This window comes from Pisolithus orientalis (genome assembly GCF_024613125.1).
Source record: "Pisolithus orientalis strain OTSU chromosome Unknown F5J12scaffold_38, whole genome shotgun sequence".
Taxonomy (NCBI): Eukaryota; Fungi; Basidiomycota; class Agaricomycetes; order Boletales; family Pisolithaceae; genus Pisolithus; species Pisolithus orientalis.
Window position 1 is genome coordinate 282,746 of NW_026260819.1, and position 19,104 is coordinate 301,849.

At 48.0% G+C, this 19,104-nt stretch overlaps 3 protein-coding genes across 3 annotated transcripts; all 3 read right to left on the minus strand.

The window, feature by feature from the left end:
• Positions 1 to 272: 272 nt before the first annotated feature.
• On the minus strand, positions 273 to 996 carry F5J12DRAFT_854594 (uncharacterized protein). Its single transcript, XM_051746636.1, has 3 exons — positions 662 to 996; positions 447 to 598; positions 273 to 393 (listed from the first exon to the last, which is right to left on the minus strand). Exons 1-2 carry the CDS (start codon positions 896 to 898, stop codon positions 584 to 586), a joined length of 252 nt encoding a protein of 83 aa, XP_051596506.1. The 5' UTR covers positions 899 to 996; the 3' UTR covers positions 273 to 393; positions 447 to 583.
• A 13,675-nt stretch (positions 997 to 14,671) lies between these two features.
• F5J12DRAFT_854633 (uncharacterized protein) lies at positions 14,672 to 15,163 on the minus strand (the record flags this gene model as incomplete). The annotated part of the gene is made up of 1 exon (XM_051746637.1): positions 14,672 to 15,163. One exon carries the CDS (start codon positions 15,161 to 15,163, stop codon positions 14,891 to 14,893), a length of 273 nt encoding a protein of 90 aa, XP_051596507.1. The 3' UTR covers positions 14,672 to 14,890.
• A 1,824-nt stretch (positions 15,164 to 16,987) lies between these two features.
• On the minus strand, positions 16,988 to 18,687 carry F5J12DRAFT_958574 (uncharacterized protein; the record flags this gene model as incomplete). Its single annotated transcript, XM_051749903.1, has 5 exons — positions 16,988 to 17,609; positions 17,658 to 17,904; positions 17,958 to 17,994; positions 18,055 to 18,074; positions 18,139 to 18,687. The coding sequence occupies 5 exons, from the start codon at positions 18,685 to 18,687 to the stop codon at positions 17,032 to 17,034; spliced, it is 1,431 nt and encodes a 476-aa protein (XP_051596508.1). The 3' UTR covers positions 16,988 to 17,031.
• Positions 18,688 to 19,104: the final 417 nt, after the last annotated feature.

Here is a 19,104-nt window from a genome sequence, read left to right on the forward strand (position 1 = left end):
CTACACACGATGTACGAATGAGAATGACGGGTTTATGATGTTACGCCATCGAGCTAGAAGAAAGTCTGCCACTATGTGTATCAAAAGTGTCTTGCAGAGTCTTACCTTTCAAAAGAGGTCACATTGAGTCCGTCGTGTGTGGAACGATTCTCGCTTGTCGGGCCCAGTGGCGGACTCCGAAGTACTGTGGACTCGCTTGCTTGTTGGTCGTGCATGATGCAGAGGTATGCCAGCACCCCAATGAGATGAGTTTCCCAAAGCAGTTTATTCTACTATGTTATGTTTGCTTGCACCTCGCGAGCTTGGACTAGTACTCTAACTCCTTTCCGCACCCTCAACGGATAAATGGGCTCGTGAACAGAGCTGCGGTGGAATTTTGTAATGAAATAACCGCTGCAGCAGGTTCGTTGGGGAACGTCGTATATCTTAGTTTATCAAGAGCTCACTAAATGCAGCGATATCAAGTTTCGTTCCTGATGGTCAACAAACTGGTGTTACATCCCAACCAACTACTCTGAGTGGGTTTGCCAAGCTCGTTCCAACCCTCCACACATAACGTCGGTGTCTCCCCTTGACCTATTCATCAAGAGCTCTGGGACTATCATTTAAGCGGCACACTGTAAGCTTAATGGAATACACATTGTGCGACTGAAGCACTTACAGGGCACTTCCCGACAATGGCGTCCGATCCGCTACTACTGCTATCTTTAGGTACGCATGTACCTTCACAGCATGGTTCACACTTTACATCAATGCAACAATGTTCCCCCGCCGCTTTGCATACACCGTCCTGTCTCTTCGCGAGGTTGCTGAGACCGTAAGTTCCTATGTTGGCTGCAGCACCGGCGACAACAGTGAGGAGAGGTGCAACAATGAAAGAAAGCAGAGCAAGACGCATGGTAGAGCCGTTCAAGGTATACTTTGCTGGTTTCTGACGCTGCCTCGTAAACCCTTTTATACCTCTCAGGTAGTTGCTTTTCTCGGTAGCTTGTTCGGAGGTGAGTTGGCCATTGTGTCGTTCACGATACCAAAAATTACCTAGGCCGGTTCGACGGACGGGCGGGAATCGCTTTCTGTCGGTAAACAGTCGTCAGTGACATCACGTTCCGCATTTACATGACGGATGGTGAGCTCTCACCGTAGGTCGTGCACTTAAGCAGGGGCTTACTGAGCAGCTCCGCATGGGTGTCCATAATGGCTCACGTAAATTGCGGACAATACGACCCGAGCGTTGAGCCATCCTAGAGCTGCAATATGCCAAAGGACTGGTAATTGGACTGTGTGTCCCATTTGATGCCTACCAATATCGCATTCGTGGGGAAAAACGTGGTATTTCCCTTGACCACACATACGGTGTGGGGGAACAAGGTAAGCAGGTTTTATTTGTAGGGAATAACGCGAATGGAAATCGTCGCTCCACAGAACAAATGTGTCAATCAGATTTTTCTAATTTCCACCCGTACGTGAGCCTGCTCATGAGGGCACATCCAGGGAAGCGAAGGCTTCAATTGCCAAGTCCCACTGAAACATCATCTCGAGATCTGGCAGCAGTATGATTACCGTCAACCAACCCCACAGTTCCAATGATTCGTGTTCAACCACGGTCGTCGCTTGGTGATTTCACCGGATTTACTTCCAGGTACCAGTCATCATATCATATATTATTGCATAGCAAGTAGTGAGCGCCCAGATTTTTCTGATTTGCATGTCTACGCTTATCGGTTTCCGGTATCTTAATAGCCGGGTATAGTGGGACACGCCGAGGTAGGCTATGCTAATTCAGAAAATTCATGTGCAGTTGACCCTGCAGCGCGCACCACTACTCACACCACCGCTCTCATCGTCCTTAATGCGGCTATCTTCATTCCCTTCAACTTTGAAGGGATAACTGCTAAAGAATCGCTCCGGTTTTTGCAGGGCATTAAAGTACGAGAGGTACATGTCTCCGGGAGTCTGAGACAGCGTGCGTCGTTACTTTCCATGCAACGGTAAGTGGCGGTGTGCCCGGAACTTCGGGATAAGGATACCGGGGATTGGGTCTAGCTCTGTCCTCACGAATGTGTGGGAGGAACGGTGTGTACATAACGTGTTTCATAAGATCCCTTAGTATCCGCGGAGTTGAGCTGCTGCGACAAGTCCGACTCTGAACCTCGCTGTTCAATGAAACCGGGCAAGGTGTCACTATTCGATATTCTGCAGACGATCGTGTACCCGTCCAAAACTGGTGATCACCAGATATGTGGATGGGTCATGCAGGAGTTGCGGTGCTTCGCAGCAAGTTGTCGTTGAACCTGGCCACGAATATGGCATGATAGGAGGCGTACGTCCCAAAAGATTCCTTTCTCTCATCAACTTACACCCTTACTCACGCATTGTTGGTGCAGGTTCCCAATCCCCTCGTATGTTGAAATGAGATTAACAGTGCAGCACACGGAAACCAAGGTTTCATAAATACGTAATTAAACTAACCCATAAATGAGTGATGCGAAGTGCAGCGCAACTGAGCGCTGTCATAGACAGCAGTATCAGATACAACTTCAGATATGTGGTTATAGTCATTAGCCTACAGCTTCCCCCTGAACTCGATTCATTGCGCGGAGGCTCTCACGCACTACTTCATTGTGGAACCGAGCGAGGGTCAACAGCAATTACTTGCTTACTATGTCACACTGGCGTTCGAGTCCAATGGTGCCCGTACAAATGTTTGTGCAGGGAACTTGTAGACGAAGACACAATCTCCTTCGAGAGATGACGAGAATTCAGGCCAATAAACGGAGATTATTTGTGGAATGTTGACGAAGGGAACGCTATTTGTGTCTCCGAACCTGTCGTTAGATGAGTGTGCCCGCCAGAAAAAAACCCGCCGGGTATCTTCCCAGCGCTATTGCATTGCACGGCTGGGCGGAAACTTCTCAGTCGAATGGGATTCCGGCCTTCAACTTCCTTGTTTCTCCCGAGAGTTAGTGTCTGCATACCCCGCTGGCGGGCGGATTGTCTGAACGTTTACCATATGTAATCTTCGCCTGTAATCTAGAACTTGAAAGCAGGATGTGGGAGTCAACTCGCTGAACTTGAAAACAAAGTTGTATCCGATATAGTCAATACAATAAGCTTCGTTTTGTAGTTATCAAGTGCAACAGCACGCAGCGTTCGGGTTTGATACTAAAAGCCAACTTGCGCAGCGGTATAGCCCAATTTGAACGAAGTGTTTGGAGAATGGAGATCCAACGCACCGGAGAGCACAGCAGACGCCAGTGTCCCACGACTTTCATCCCTGAGCTGCAGCAGTGTATTATCAACCCCAACGCTGGGATGCTTAAACTCACCAGGCTCTCTTCTCAGACCTCGGGAGCGAAGACGAGCAGGTTCCGGGAACTAACAAGACTGCCACTTCGTACGGTGCCCACCAGAGTTGTAGAATGTGCGTGTCGCTGAGCAAATTGGTTCGTTGCAACACCTCACTTATCGGCTTATCATACAAGCGACCTCTACGATTGGTGGATACTTACACACCTCGATTTCGATGCGTGTTCGCCTGCCATCATGGGACTTGGATGATAACAAAGGGCCACTGATCCAGGCAGCAAGTAACAAGCTCCTTCTATTCTCGACGTTGAAGAGGTCCTTACACAATGTGCATCGTGTTTCTTCAAGGCGTAAGTACAGATCCATCGGTGAACGTGCGGAAACATTCTAGACTTGCAGAGACATGCTCCAACTCTTAGAATGATCAGGCCCTCTTCGGGACTAGCGAAGCCCTGCACCGTACACACGTGCGTCATCGCTTCTTCTTCTTTCCATCGGGTGTGGTTCCCGAGTATTGTAACAGCTCATTGCTATTTTCGTGCATCAGACGGATGCCATCCTAGATGTATCTGCGCTCGGTGCAGGAGTGGGAAAGACAAAGACTGCGATTGGAGATCGAACAGTGAGTTGCTCTAGCAAGCCAAAAATATACTTTGCTGGTGAAGTAGGATTCCGGCTATAGGTTGTCCTTGGCTCGGAATTGCACAACTATGCCTGCTTCTGGTAGTGCTTGTATTTATGGGCTTCACGAGAGGCGCTCCCTATGTCGAACAGTTCCTGCGTTCGTCGACGGCTACCAAGCTCCCCACTCTCACATGTAAGCAGGTCAATGAGAACATTTTAACTAATACTGAACAATGAAGTACTGATATCCGGACCACGACTTGGGGAATTTACATGCTACCTGCCAGAAGAACGCCTCATGATGTGCAAGGAGGGGGAATGGCTTCTGATCATCCCTTCCATCACTATCCCATTCCTTCACTTCCTGCAGCAGTTTGCAATCATCATCTTGGGCATTTTCTTGTACGCAATTATTGTTTTGACCCTCAATTATAGCAATGTACTTTCATGTTGTGTGCTGCAGAGCTATTTTATTATCTGCTAAAATATGTACGAGTGTGGAATTCCAAGACTTGTGCAGAGCAATTGGGCCAAGGACACTGTAGGAAGTAAGCACACTGATATTCACCACTCTTGAGTTTAACAGCAATGATTTCCGGTGCCACGTATTTTGTCACTGATTGCATACTCCATACACTCGCAGTCACCCCCTACCAGTCCGGGCTCTGGCCACTATGTGTATCCACACTGTTCCTATTATCATTCACGTGATGATCCGGAGAGCTGGTTGTGACTAGAAATCAGCGCCATTGGTGGTGAAAATCGGTACCTAAAGTGAATGGAAAACAGTACCAGTCAATACTGAAAAGATATGCCAATGACACTGATGATGGCGCTAATTTTCAGCGTTTACTTTCCTCGATAGGAAATCAAACGAAGCCCAGCTGATCATGCTAGGCCGAGCAGAAGCTTGCTTCACTTAGTATGATCCTGACTAGGAAGGGGAGTGACGGCCATTTAACACCTAGTAAGGTCTAGTAGTACCCCATTACATCCAGGCACTGTTGTTTCTTCTCCGATCATTATCAACTGTCTGGTGTGTCAGGTCTTGCCTGTATATTCTAGGACCCTCGAGCTTTGAGCTTTTGCATTGCTTGAATTGTCGGCTTTGGATTTCTGGTGTTGAATCTATTTCTGCGACCTTGGTCGCCGTTAACCCCTGTACGCATCCGGAGCCGCCATGCCTATTCATGCTCCAAACGCGATCGTGTCCCGTCTCCACCACGAGACCCCGACCCAATAGTCTGACCACAGGTAGGACAACACAAAACCCCGATTGTTCCCCGTGATAACAAGTGATACTACACTCAATTTGAACCGATCACCTTCTAGTGTATGCTTACAGCAAGGTTCATATCGATAGATGGGAACTTCACCAGAGCTGACTAAAGCTCAAATAAGCGTTGCTTTTGTTTAGCGAATCTTGCTGAGCAATTCAGCGTGTGCCATCCCTGGTTTGTATTAGTAGACGCACACCATCCTTCGCTCGCGTCACTGGAATGCTCTGCCACTGCCTACTATATATGACAGACCACGGGCAGTCCTTACCAGTAAACAGTATTCGAGAGCAGCCGTAACTGTTGTTGGGCACCCGAAGTTGGCTGGAAGCACACGAGTACTCAAGTGGCCTAATAACCACTGAGTAAAGGTATTGTTTGGACAATATTCCAAAATTTCGATCACTTCTGGTCTGTTGATGTGGACTACACTGAATTTGAACGTGGATTGCGCCTGCTTGCAATGGCAGATTGCGGTTAGTCCTCATCCACAAACGGAAGGGACCAATGCTATAAATTGGTCGAGGGAAGGACTGGTAGGACTGCAGCAAGACTCATCCTAGCCAGTCCCCCTCCTGTCAGCTCAGCGATACAGTTCATTCAACGTACCCTGTGACTCATACTTCATTCCTCCATGCGTTTCACTTTGCTTATCCTCGCCGTTGCTCCATTCATCACTGCCGTCATCGGTGCTGTCGCCGCTCCCGATGCTGGAGTGTGCAATGGTGAATCATGTTGCGCGCATGGCCTGCCTTGCAACCGATTCCTTCCGGGTGGGAACTGCTGTGAGGGGTTATCATGCTGCGGTGCCATTTTAAACCCGGTCTGCAAGGTCGGTTTCTAGTTAATGCCACCTTCAGTCTGCAGCCTACTGACCTGGATCACGTCATGGTGCAGTATCCGGGCAGCGATTGTGGCTCTACGTCGTAGTGGGTTGATGAAGAACGAAGTCACGTTCAAGTCAGTCCTACCCACAAATCCGCAGATGGGAGTGATGGGTTCATGATGTTATGCGATCGAGTTAAAGAAAGTCTGCTATGTACTATGTAAATCAAAGATGTCTTGCAGTGTTTTACCTTTCAAAAGTGCTTACATTGAGCTTTCCACCGTGTGTGAAGCAATTCTCACCTGCTTTCTATCGATAGTCAACGTTCAACTGATTGAGCCCCATTGCGGACTCTGAAGTAATGTGGACTCATGCTTGTTGGCCATGGATGCGCAAGTATGCCCCACACCTACCTGTAGGTTCAAAAACCTGGTACATTTTAGCGGAATTTCACAGTACGTTCGCCTGCATCTCGCTTGGACTTGGACCTCTTGATGGATGAATGAGATGGTGAGGTGAGATAGGGTGGGATTGAAATGACGTCATCGACAAAACCAACCGCGTGTCATATTCTTATGTAAGTACTGATAGCCACATCCAACTTGATACATCCTTGTTGCAGACGTGTAGCTCGATGCGGAAGCATTGTTTATCATTACATTCAGAGGCATTTTATGTTTGATTAAGATGAGGATATTCCAGTGGTCGTGTATTCCGAACTGCTCGACCAGTTTATGTATGGATACTTATGTAAGTAGTGGTAGCCACATCCAACTTGATACATTCTTGTCGCGGACATGTAGCTCAAGGCAGAAGTGTTGTTTATCATTACATTAAGATGCATGCATAGCATAGCTACAGAGAATAATATAAAAGGTATCCCACTCGTCATGTATTCCAAAATGCCAGCGTCGGGGCGCTCGGGACTTTGCTCAACTCAGCTTATGTAATCACCAGCAGTGCACCTGTACATTCGGACGCATTGCACTAGGTAGTACTAGGGTTGCATACCATTATATTGAGGGAATTCTGGAGATTTCAGTGTACTGGCAGTTCCATAAGGTTGCACTTGAATCTATTAGGAGGTATTGGAAATTTATTGGGATGGGTCACTACCAAACGAACATGCCACATCCAGAGCACCCAAAGCTCGAACCTCAGCTAATACTTGTGACATGCTAACGATACCACCACCACGCAACCAATCCCCAACATAGGCAAACCAGGGGTAGGTACTCAAGGACAGACGACGGCAGGCAAATACCCGTTCGCTACGAAACCTGTAGCGATGAGTCCTGTGTACTAACATTTGATGAAGGAAAGTCTTACCAGTGGCTGCCTGCCTGATTAGAGCTCGCCGTAGTCACCCCATACAAGTTCATCCTGGGGAAACACCTCATCCTCACCGTCCTCCGGGCCCAACTCTAGCTTGTCTTCCTCCAGATCAGGCCCATCAATATCATCGCCCATACCTCCCACACTTCTGCTCTCGTCCTCCACTTGTTTAAGTCCATCATATCCATTCTCTTCCATTTCGAGTGATTCTTCATCATCTTCAGCTTGGATTTCGTCATCTGGTGACACAATAGTTGACATTCCAGTTATATTTTCATGTTCTTCATTGTCCGTAGTGCTGAAATCACAGGTCCTATCCAGATCGTCACAATCCTGCTTGAAAACATTTGTAGCTGTGCGGGTTGATTTGTGGCCGATACCACCACCACGAAAGCGCATCAGCATGTCTCGATCAACAAACCTATGGATGATTAATGTTCGACAGGTCAACATCAGACGTGAATGAGACATTTGAAACTCACATGTTCACATACAAGTAAACCCAGTCTTCGTCATTCTCTTTCTTCTGTCGAGCAAGTGAATGCGGCAAGTATTCATCTGTCCGGCCATGTGCAAATGCTGGAATCAAATGAATTGCATGGATGACATGATGAGGGTCAAGGAATCCAAATGTGCCAGGGTCCTCATGAGGAATAAAACCAATGCGATGGAGTCGCTTGACATGCCACCCAGACTTGTGTGACATGTCGCGCCCAAACCATCGTACCCACAAGAAATCCACCTTCTGGGGCTCCATGGACCCGGAACCCTTGTGAACAACAAATGTGTGAAATACACCAAGTATCCGTGCATACCAGTAAGGGTGCTCGTGGCTTTCATCATCCTCATGGGCCAAGACCATGACATCTGCACAGTTTCATGGATTGAGAGAATCTTGGGCACGCCGCATGTCATATGTTGTATAGTTAACCCGCAGAACCTTGTGGCAGTAGATGCGGTCCTTGAAAATTATCACATTGCTGCGCTCAGCAGACGTGAACGACTGTTCATCGCCATCATAAGCCTGGCCCAGGAGTCGGGTGAGAACATGATCTTTGAGCTGAGGTAAGAAATCCTGTTCATGGGGCCAACGATCAGTTGTTTCCAATGAACCACGGTGCGGGAGTATTCAAAATAAAACTTACTTCTAAGGCTGGGTCCCCCTTGTTTTTACCAAGCCACATTGGCAGGTTAATATAGTTCCTATTACTCTCTGACATGTGATAGTGAGCCTTTGGGTCGCTGTATGACAGTGGTTCTGACTCGTCAAACTGAAGGCGGTGAGATTCACGTGATCCTCCCTTCAATGGTGGAGCCTGTCGTGTGTTCCCTGAAGCATCACTTTCCAACTGGCGCTGATAACGCCTATTCATCTCGAATAGGATCCGCTCCCAGCATTGCTGCTTTGAGATACCAGCTGTGAATCTAGACTTGTTAACTTTTGGGTAGAATCGCTTGACCCGTCGGTGCTCGAGCTCGCCCTACAGCAAGAGAACTTAACACAACTGGATATTGCTTGTAGCTCGCTGGAAACTTACCAACTGCGTTGTATAGTTGTCTGTAGGTCCAAATTGACGAATGGCATTGACATAGTCACCAAGTGCATGGAGTTTGTATGTGGAGAGGTTCAGATACCGCAGCTTTGGCCCCTCAGCTTTCTGCTTTCCCTTGCTGTTGATGCCACTTCCCCCTGCTGAGTCTGAGTTACACGGCTTGGGTTCTGTCAGGTTCCTACTGCCAGACGCATCTTTTGCTGCTGATTTGAGTAGCATGGCTGCTTTGCGGCGCCCACGAGCAGCTTCTTCAGCTGGAAGATCCTGGGTTTGGTAAGCTTTCTTTGTCTCACGTGAAAACCGACAGAGGATCTGGCCCAGGCGTGTTGTAGAAGTGTCAAGGTAATCTAGAGTAGAGTTTGTGTGCATGCACAGCTTAGCTAGTCCATGCCAAGTAGCGAGCTCAAAGAGTAAGTCAAGAACAATGGCATTGAAAGGACGGGGTAGAAGATTCTCAAACACAGGAATTGTGCACTATGACTCACACTCAGACATGAGATCATTCAGTGGAAAGAGATTGACCACACACACACCTGAAGTAGGTCTTCAAAGTCTCATGCAGCCAAACGCTTCATGCCAGAGACGTTGTTGCTGAACTTTCGAATTGTTCCTCGCCCAAACGGGGGTATCTGGCGGTACCTGTAACACAAATGCTTGACAACAAATGTACCATTATTTGTAGTGCTTGCTTACCGTTTGTTTAAATCTTGGATAGCATTTTCACCATGGGCATACAACACACGGAGAAGGTGTGTAAAGGTAGCCTTCCATACTCCAAGTTCGAACTCATGTAGTAGATCTGGCACAAACATGGAGAAAAAATTGACCCCAAATTGTGAGAGTCGAGTTGAGAAGGCATTCTAAAGTATTCAAAGGCAATTACAAGTTATCACATAGTTTGGACAGGCTTGAAAACTTACCACTGTTGGAACAAGTGACTCCGGCATTAGCAAGCGCTTTACTGCTGCACTCGCTATGTTCAAACCCTTCACAAAGAGCCACTCCCACACTTTCTTCACCACAAACCAAAATCTGTTGTTGTCAACACGTGCCCTTTTAGAGCGAAGATTTCGATCAGCCTTTGTCCCAAGCATTGAAATTTCATCTTTCTTGATAAGGCAACGAGGACATGGGCATCCTCCCAGAAACTTGAGGCATGCGAGAAGTACCCTGTTGGTGAGATGAGATACATATTGGCAAAGCACAGCACGAACTTACTTTTCAGGGTAGTCAGCTGAGTATGTGAAGATGCGTGGAAAAACACGCCTCAGAATCCCATCAGCAAACTCGACTACCAGCCCAAACTGATAGGCATGCATGAAATCATCGTCCAGAAGCAGTAACCATATTGCTTGCATTATCTCATGTCGGCATAGGGTGAGAATCTCCGAAGTTGCAGCCTTGTTAAACACTTGGTAATAAAAATCTTGGAGAGTGTCGGGCAACTATACAAGTAATGTTAATAATAATAACAACAATAAATGAACCAGTAGGAAAAATAGCGAGGACAAACCTTTGGAATGTAAGCAAGGTGGTGTGCGGCAAATGATGTTGTCCTGCCTCGTATATATTTTGACTGATTTCCAAGATACATGTAAATTGGCCAAAGAGATGCAGTGCCAAAGTTCGCAAGGTGCGTTGAATCCGACCAGAACATAATTGCTGCAACTACAGTTTCCAGAGTGCACCCAGTTGCACGTGATTGCTCTCGGACTCTGTGGTGTTCCTCGACCATTGCATCCGAGTTGTAGATCTCTGAGTAGATGCGCTGTGTTGGTAGTTCATGGGAGTCAATATCAGTGGCATATGTGTGAAATGGGGACAAATGGAATTGTTCTGCCGATGTCTCACAAAGTGCTGACCAGAGAACCTCGAGTGGCTTGCGGTAAAAGAGGCCTGGTATGTTGAATAGGGGTGCCTCGTCTTCAGATGCATGTAAAATGCCATCCGCCGGTAGTCGTATTTGTACAGTAGTTTCTTTCCATCCAGCCGCTGCCAAGAAAGCAGATTCAAGATCATTGGGGTCGCCCTGGTGTTCGTCAATCCTTTCTACTTCTTTTACAGCTCGGAAACCCTCTAGACCAGCTCTGTCAAAATCCGGGGCGAGGATTACATCATGCACAAGGCGATCAAGATCTGCAAGTGACTTCACATTAGTCCCATTATAAAACCAACTTATCAGCCGGAATACAGTTGCATTGAGGAATGGTGCAAAATAGTCAGTTTGGACAGAGCGCAATGATGAGCCAAATCCAGACCACCATGATGCAACTCGGTGTTGCTGGTCTTGAGGGAGTGGGAAAGTTGGTGCATCTGAAAGGTGATTGATGTCAGCAATGCCATCAGGGTCATAAGTAGGCAGATTCGGTCCGAAGTATGTGCAGTAAACTCCATAATGGTCTGGTTCAGTGGTGATATGGCTCTCCGAAGGTGGTTGAGGGGACCCATTGTCAGTCTCCATATCAAGCACAATGTCATGATCTTCTTCAACAGGCCTGGGGGATTTGGCTGCTGCGACTGCTATGGCGGCAGTGCTTTGAATCGGGGGTAGATCATCACGAAACCTCTTTGGTAAGCGACGCCGACGGTTGGGCAACCCAGAAACCCGGTACTCGGGTGACAAGGGTTCGGCAGGCACGACATCTGCCACATCCTGACACCATACATATGTAAGATAATACTGTGTTTCGAATTAAGTATTGAAAGGCACCTTACTATGGTTACTACATCATCACTAATTGTTTCATTTGCCAGCTCCATGTATTTAGCCTGTTCCTTCTGCAGTGCCTGGTTTGCTTGATGGGCAGTACGTCCCTCCTTCCGCCTTGAAAGGATAGACTTTGCTGCCTGTGATATCTTGAATTTACAGGCTCGTTTGTGATTACAAAGGGCAGTCCTGTTCTTGAATGAACGATTACATCCTACACATGCAAAAGCAGCCATTATAACAAAGAATACAAGGAACACACGCTGCGTGAGCATGGACCATGCAGATACAATCTACTGCAACTTGTTGCAATGTAATACAATCAATGGTGGAATCAGGGCAGTGGGCGCCAGGAGTAAAGGCAGGGGTGTGAATTTAGTCTCCGCTTGAAATGCCACTTCACCATGTAGTGCGGCTCATTTCGTATTCTCCTATCACCATCATGCCTGGAGGCGTCATGCTCAACAATTCCTTTCAAAAGTTGCTTGATAGTCTGTCTAACCCAAGGCAAAAGAGGTACATTCATTGTGTTTATATGAGCATAGGACTCCCCAGCTGATGACTTTCAGAGATGCAATGTCACCATTTACATCTGCTGCGTTTTTCTTCCCTATGAGTATGGACCCCTTTGTGGATTTTGAACGAGTGCTCTGGGATGGGATCCAGAATGAGTTTCCAGATCCACTTGAGGAGCCAGATGAGGATTCCACTGCATACACGTATGACTAATGCCCTGCTTGTGACGCACTGCACTAACATTGTTTGCATTTGGCAGTCAGAATGAGAAAGACTATCATATCGCACTTTATCAGAATTTCATCTCGCATATTGATAATGGAAGTGAGCTTGTTTCAGGCTTTGAACATGAGCGCGACTCACTTTCTACTTTCATCGATGAGGTAGGTGCATATATGCACTTGACATGTCTCAAACTCACTAATTTTCATCCAGCTTGTTGCTGCTGCTGCTCGGTCGCGAACAAATGACACAGGAAGCCTCAAGTGGGACGTGCTGACATATATGCTTGAGGACCCCACGACTCAGTCTGTGAAGCCACCAATCCGGAAGGGTGACCCCAAGTCAACCCGTGGATGGAACCATCCTCTTACTGCACGGAACCTCTGCCCAATTGTACACCTGGAAGAGTTTGATAGAAACGCTCAGTATGTCTACCTCAACTTCGTTTCCTTCTGCTCATGCAGTGCATATGATCAGACTATTCATGAACCAGGTTCACGATGGGACACGAAAAATCACACATCGCAAGTTTCCAGCTTGCCTCTACGACGTGAAAATGTTTGACCCAAACAACAAGAAGAAAGGGTTTCTCCGAAGCCAAGGTTTAGTACGGGTATGTATTCATGTGAACTTGAAAATTGTGTGCGAGCTTGGCTGAAGTCTTTACTGGTAGACCTTTCGTCACATTTTCACAAGTCCATCATCTGCACTGGACCCAACTCGCAGAGGCACGAAAACCCCGCAAGGTGTAGCACACGGCCTGCCTGACCCAACACCTCGCACAATTGCGTATGCTGCGATACAGGTCACCTTATGGAGTTACGGCTCTTATTCTCTCTGTCTGCTAACTCTTGTTTCTCAGTACTACTTTGCGCTCAGCTCCGCCGAGCAGTGGACATCTGCAATTGGTGGTGTTGACCTTTACGAACTCTTTCTCAAGATTGTCAAGGTCTTGGAAGATCAACCAGACCATCCATGGACCCAAGAGACGCTTCACTGGTGGAATAAGTATGTACTGCATCCGAAGAGTGTTATCACGGTCAACTAGGTTTACTCGCATTTGAAGGCAGGTGCCTGGCCTCAGCCAAACTTCCAAGCGAAGGCGACCAATCTCAGCAGCAAACTCGGATGACTCATCAGAGGATGACGACATGGACTCTTTCCTTGACTCCCCGGTTGCGGGTCGCCAATCTCGTTGTACTGAAGAACATGTGCAGCACTCAATTGACAGTCGCAATGGGCCTCAGGTTACCATGTCTCCCACACCCATGGTTCATGTATCTCGCGACGATGAAGGTACTCTGCCACCCAAGAACAGCAGCGCCAAGGTAGCAGTACTTGCAATGTTCTGCTTCGGATCAATCCATTGGCTTACCATGGTCTGCAGATCCAACCAAGCTTGGGAGATGATGCCCATTCAGTGCCACAACGTAACGACTTCGATCCACCTGACCATCGCACCAGCTTCCATCCCAGATCACCTCCAGGGCCTAGGCCCAGTCACAGAAATTTTCACCATGACCCAGGTAATGAATGCGAGACCGTTGGGAGCCCACTGACGGATCCTGAAGCTACTGAGACCATACGAAAGGACCCCACTCCAGAGCCCACTACGACCACGAAGAAATCTCAAGGTGGCAGTGCTGGTCAGCGCTCGAAGAACAAGGCTGAGCCACCACGTAAGCGTGTCAAGCGCAAGTAGTCCCAACACTGCCTTCATTTCCCCTACTTTGTTGTTCGAATGCTTCCCTCTTATACCTTGTCATCGTTTATTCCTGTAACTGGTGCGTGGCTGCTCATTTCGGGATGCATTGAATGTTGTACTAGCGTTGTCGGCTTCTAACTTGCTCTCAGTGGACTGCATCATCATGTAATGTATACCATGCAATAGAAGTCATTGCATTCATATGAAATCCAGTGGAACGTGTGATAAAGTATGGCGAGGAATACAATTCAACATACTAAAATGCATCGAATGGCACCGAGATACATGGCTATAAAATATCATGTGCCAATGGATGGGTTGCGACCCTTATCCACACTGTATTTGGCCGCTTGTTATAGTGCAATACATTGTTGTATATAACGGAGACAGTACTATGTATCAGTTGTACTGAATTTTAGGACATTGCAGTAAGTTTTACGACCTTATATTATGCGAGTGGTTTTGTTGATGGTAAACACTTATGCTGGATTGTTAGACTTCATCTGCAAAACGGTCGAATTACACCATACACTTTGGACAATCTTTGAATTGTTCGAGAGCTCAGCAAGTACTGTCACTCAACTCGGCAAATGCTAAGTGCTCGAAGAGACTAAACGTTTTGTAGATGTTGTAATTGGTTGGTCAACAAAATACAGTAATATCTTTTTACATAGAAAACCTGTCCCCGACAGTCAACAATCTGGTATTACATCCAAGCCAGCACCTCTGGGTGGGTTTAGCTTGAACCATCTAGGGCGTCTCCTCTCAACCTTTTCACTAAGAGCTCTGGGACTATCATTAAAGCAGCACGCTGTAAGCTCAATGCAATACACTTTGCGTGACTGATAGACTTACAGGACACTCCCCAACGATTGCGTCCGAACCAGTACCGCTGCTATCCTTAGGTACGCATGTACCCTCACAGCATTGCATACATTCCGCTTCAATGCAACAATGTTCCCCTGCCGCTTTGCACGTTTCGTCTTGCCTCTTTGCAAGTTTACTGAGACCGTAATTTGCTGTATTGGTCGCAGCACCGGCGACGACAGTGAGGAGAGGTGCAACGAGCAGGGAAAGCAGAGCGAGGCGCATGGTAAAGCCGTTCAAAAGATGCTGACTTTGCTGGCTTGTGACGCTGCCTCGCAGATCCTTTTATACCTCTCAGGTAGTTGCTTTTCTCGGTGGCTTGTTCGGGGGTGAGTTGGCTATTGTATCGTTCGCGATACTAAAAATCGCCTAGACCGTTTTAATGGATGGGCGGGAATTGCTTTCTGTCGGCAAACAGTCATGTTTGATCCAGTCGAACGCATTGTGGAAGCCTCGTCAACGGCTACCTAGGTAAGTACGCGTGCCACGAAACAGTGAAATTACGTCTCACATTTACGCGACGAATAGTAAGCTGTCGTTTAAACAGGAGCTTACCTGAGCTTGCTGAGCAACCTCCGAATAGGTGCCCATGATCGAATCCGTGAATGCTCAAATATATCGCGGATAATACAACCCGAGTGTGCATGATACTACTTAGAAGTATTGCAGTAGAGCAATACTGAGATCGTGGCACGTCGAAGGACTGGCGAGTGCCATTTGGAGTCTGCTACCGGTGGAGAAACGTGTCATTTCCCTTGACCATACATGCGCACTGTGTGAGAGATACAGGTAAGTAAGTCTCATTGTAGGGGATAAGGCGAATGGAAATCGTCGGCCCAAATAGAAAAAGCATATTTTCTGATTTCGACCCGTACGTTAGCCCGGCCATGAGGTCACAATTAGGGAGGCGAAGGCTTCGATTGATCGAAACATCATCTCGAGATCTGGCAGCATTACTATATACCTATCCATTGCCACCACAGCTTCAATGATTCGTGTTCAACTCCAGTCGCCGCTTGATCATTTCTCATCGAATTCATTCCCAAGTGCTGGGCGTCACATTAAACGCTGTTGCAAAACATCCAACAGGCGCCTGAGTCGCTTTTATTAATGGAGACGAGACATGGACCTCACAGCGCCCAGAATTTTCTGATTCTCATATGTACGCTTGTCGGTTTCCAGGATACCGGTAGCTTACAGGTCGGGTATAGCCCGGGCCTAAGGTAAGCTATGCCCATTTAGAAAATTCATCTGCACTGTGCGAGCCTTCACATTCATATCATCCCTTCTTAAGACACAACTGTCCCCCAAGAGAGAGATTGGTAACGGATGCAACCATGCAGCCCCCCCTCGCACCTTCTTTCTCTCGTTGTCCGCAATGCGACTTTCACAACACCTCACGGCTTTGAAGGGAAGGCTGCTAAAGCATCCCTCCGGTTTTTGCGGGGCGATGGAGATAGCATAAACGCCCCTCCGAGACGACGGGCATCATTACCTTCCAGCCAACAGTAAAGTTACGAGGTGCCCAGAGTTTCTGGGTGAACTAACAACACCGGGGATCGGGGTCTACCTCTGTCCTCACGAGTGCTTGCCAGCAATGGTATGTGCATACATAACATGTTGAATAAGATTTCTTCGTTTTGCCTTGTCTGTACCCGATTCCAAACCTCGCACCTCAGAGGAGTTGGGAAAGGTGGCGGTATTCAATATTCTACAGACGATCGTGCAGTTGTCCAAAAACTGGTCAATGTCAAAGACGGATAGGTCGTGGAGGTGTTGTAGTGATTTGCAACAAGTTGTCGTTGGGCAACAGCCGGAATCTGGCACGGCAATGCTGGGCTTTTGCATCACTGCGGTGCGGCAAGTACCACGCAAACAGACACAAGTCCAAAAACCTCCCTTCTACCACTTGTGCTTCCAGAATCTGGGACAGTGTCGGGCTAACAAACTGCAAGATGTGCTCAGGCGCATTGTCATTGGTCACTGGAATCGTATACTGAAATAAGATGGGCAGTGCAGCAAACAGAAAATAGGGTATCATACTAGAAAATCAAACTAACCCATAAGAAAAACGGTATGACGTCCAGCGCAGACTAAGTGCTGTCATAGGGAGCAGTGTCAGATGTAACTTCAGAACCATCTATATCAGTATCTATCCATCTGTCTGTCTCCTTGTCACCATCCGAGCGAACTGTCGGAAACAACGAGTGGAACGGGCCACGGCGCCTACCATGAGACCTATCTGGTTGAGATGAAGGTGGGGGGCCGACACGAAACACATCGTCGTTATGTTCATTTTCTTCATTGCCTCGTCGTTCCAGCCATCTTGCGATTCCCGCCCCGCTGCCGCGTCTGTGACGGAACAGCTTGACTTCGTGAAGGTGTGCAGTACGTGCTAACCGCTTAGTTGATCGAGGAGTTGGGTGGGGAGAGGCGGTGGATGAATTGGATTTGGCAATGGGTAAAACTTGTGGAATCGAACGCGGGTCGACAGAAAGCACTTGCCTATGTCGTGTTGGCGTTCGAGTTGAATGGTGTCCGTGAAAATGTTTGTGCAGGGAACTCGTGGACGAAGGCACAGATTCCCTTGGGAGATGACGAGGAGTCAAGTCAATAAACGAAGGTTGTCTTTGGGATGTTGAGGAAGGGAACGCCATCCGTGCCTCCGAACCTGTCGTCAGATGAGTCCAAAGGCGTCTGCCAAGGAGAATAGACACACCCGGCATCTTCTCAGCGCCATTGCGTTGCACGGTCGGACTGAGACTTCTCAGTCTCAGAGGATTCCATCCTCCAAGTTCCTTGTTGCTCCCGAGACCTAGCGGCCGCGTACCCCACTGGCGGGCGGAGCGGTTGAAGTCCGCCTGAGATTGCTCGACGTACGGAGCACCTCTCGTGAATCCCATGAACACAAGTACTGCTAGGAGCAGACATAGTTGTGCAATTCCGAGACGCTTTTCAAGGACAACCTATAGCCGGCGTCATCACTAGAAAGTCACGTCGAGTCAAATAGCGCCCCTACCTCATCAGCCAGATGATTGACTCGCGAGAGCAGCTCGCTATGCTCGAGCTCCAGCCGCAGTCTCTACCTTGCCCACTCCTGTACTGTGCGCAGATACATCTGGGATTGCATTTGCTCCTAAAAAAAAAAACGAAAAGCGGAGTGAGCGGATACCATACCCTAGGTATTGGGAGCCACCGACAATGCTTTCTAATCTCCCCACTTCCTCCCCCAACTTCCTCAGCACCTCCCTCGCTCCGGTGATCTGTTCCTCCACATATCGTGCGTATAACGTATGGTTTGCCTCTAGCGCGGTCAATTTGTTCATGATAGTACCAAATATGGACTCGCCGCTAGGAGCGGGAGAGTGTACGCTGGTATATGAACGCGAATTAGACACAGCGGAGGTTACAGAGACATGCGTTGAGAGTGTGCGGGGTGATTGCGACTCCGAAACACGCGTACTTATATGCTCGCTCGTGGGTTGATTGTGTGAGGTCGCGAATGGGGTCTCGTGGGACATCATAGATGCTATGGACGAGATGACTTCGGCCAAGGAAGAGGACATGACATGCGATGTTGCCTGTGAATACTCGCCTAAGGGGATGGATTCTGGAGACCCATGAGCAGCGGGAGGGGTTGCTGAAGATGTAGGAGATGTCCCGCCGTGTGGAGCCTGCACGGTGGAGGAGCTGTTGGACAAGCCCATCACACCACCTTCCTGGCCGGACGAGAAATTTCCGCCGCTCATCATTGCATTCGCATTCCTGGGGCAAGGACGGGAATATGGTTAGTTCAGACATTTACCAAATCTGGACGATGTTTGGACGCGGTGGTGGATTACGTAATTACGCGCGGGGTGCGGAGGCCACGTGATTGGCTGTATGCATCAATTAATGCACCGTTGGCACCAGCAGAAGCACTGCACCACTTCACCCCACGCAGACGGTAGCAGCACTCTGACGCACCAAAATACCACCACAGCCCGGCTGTCAAATGTCACTGAGCAATGGTACTCTAACGGGCCGAATGCCAAAATGACGAAAACGAAAAACGAAAACCAAGGTAACGGACCCCAAGTACTTCAGCTCAATAGCACCCAAATTCACCCTCGTCAAAGAGCATTAGGAAAAATTCACCGTGAATTAACCAAGGTGACTTAACTCTT

What these genes read in the sequence shown, in the direction of transcription:
- F5J12DRAFT_854594 (XM_051746636.1), bottom strand. Translation starts at nt 898, where the DNA reads ATGCGTCTTGCTCTGCTTTCTTTCATTGTTGCACCTCTCCTCACTGTT.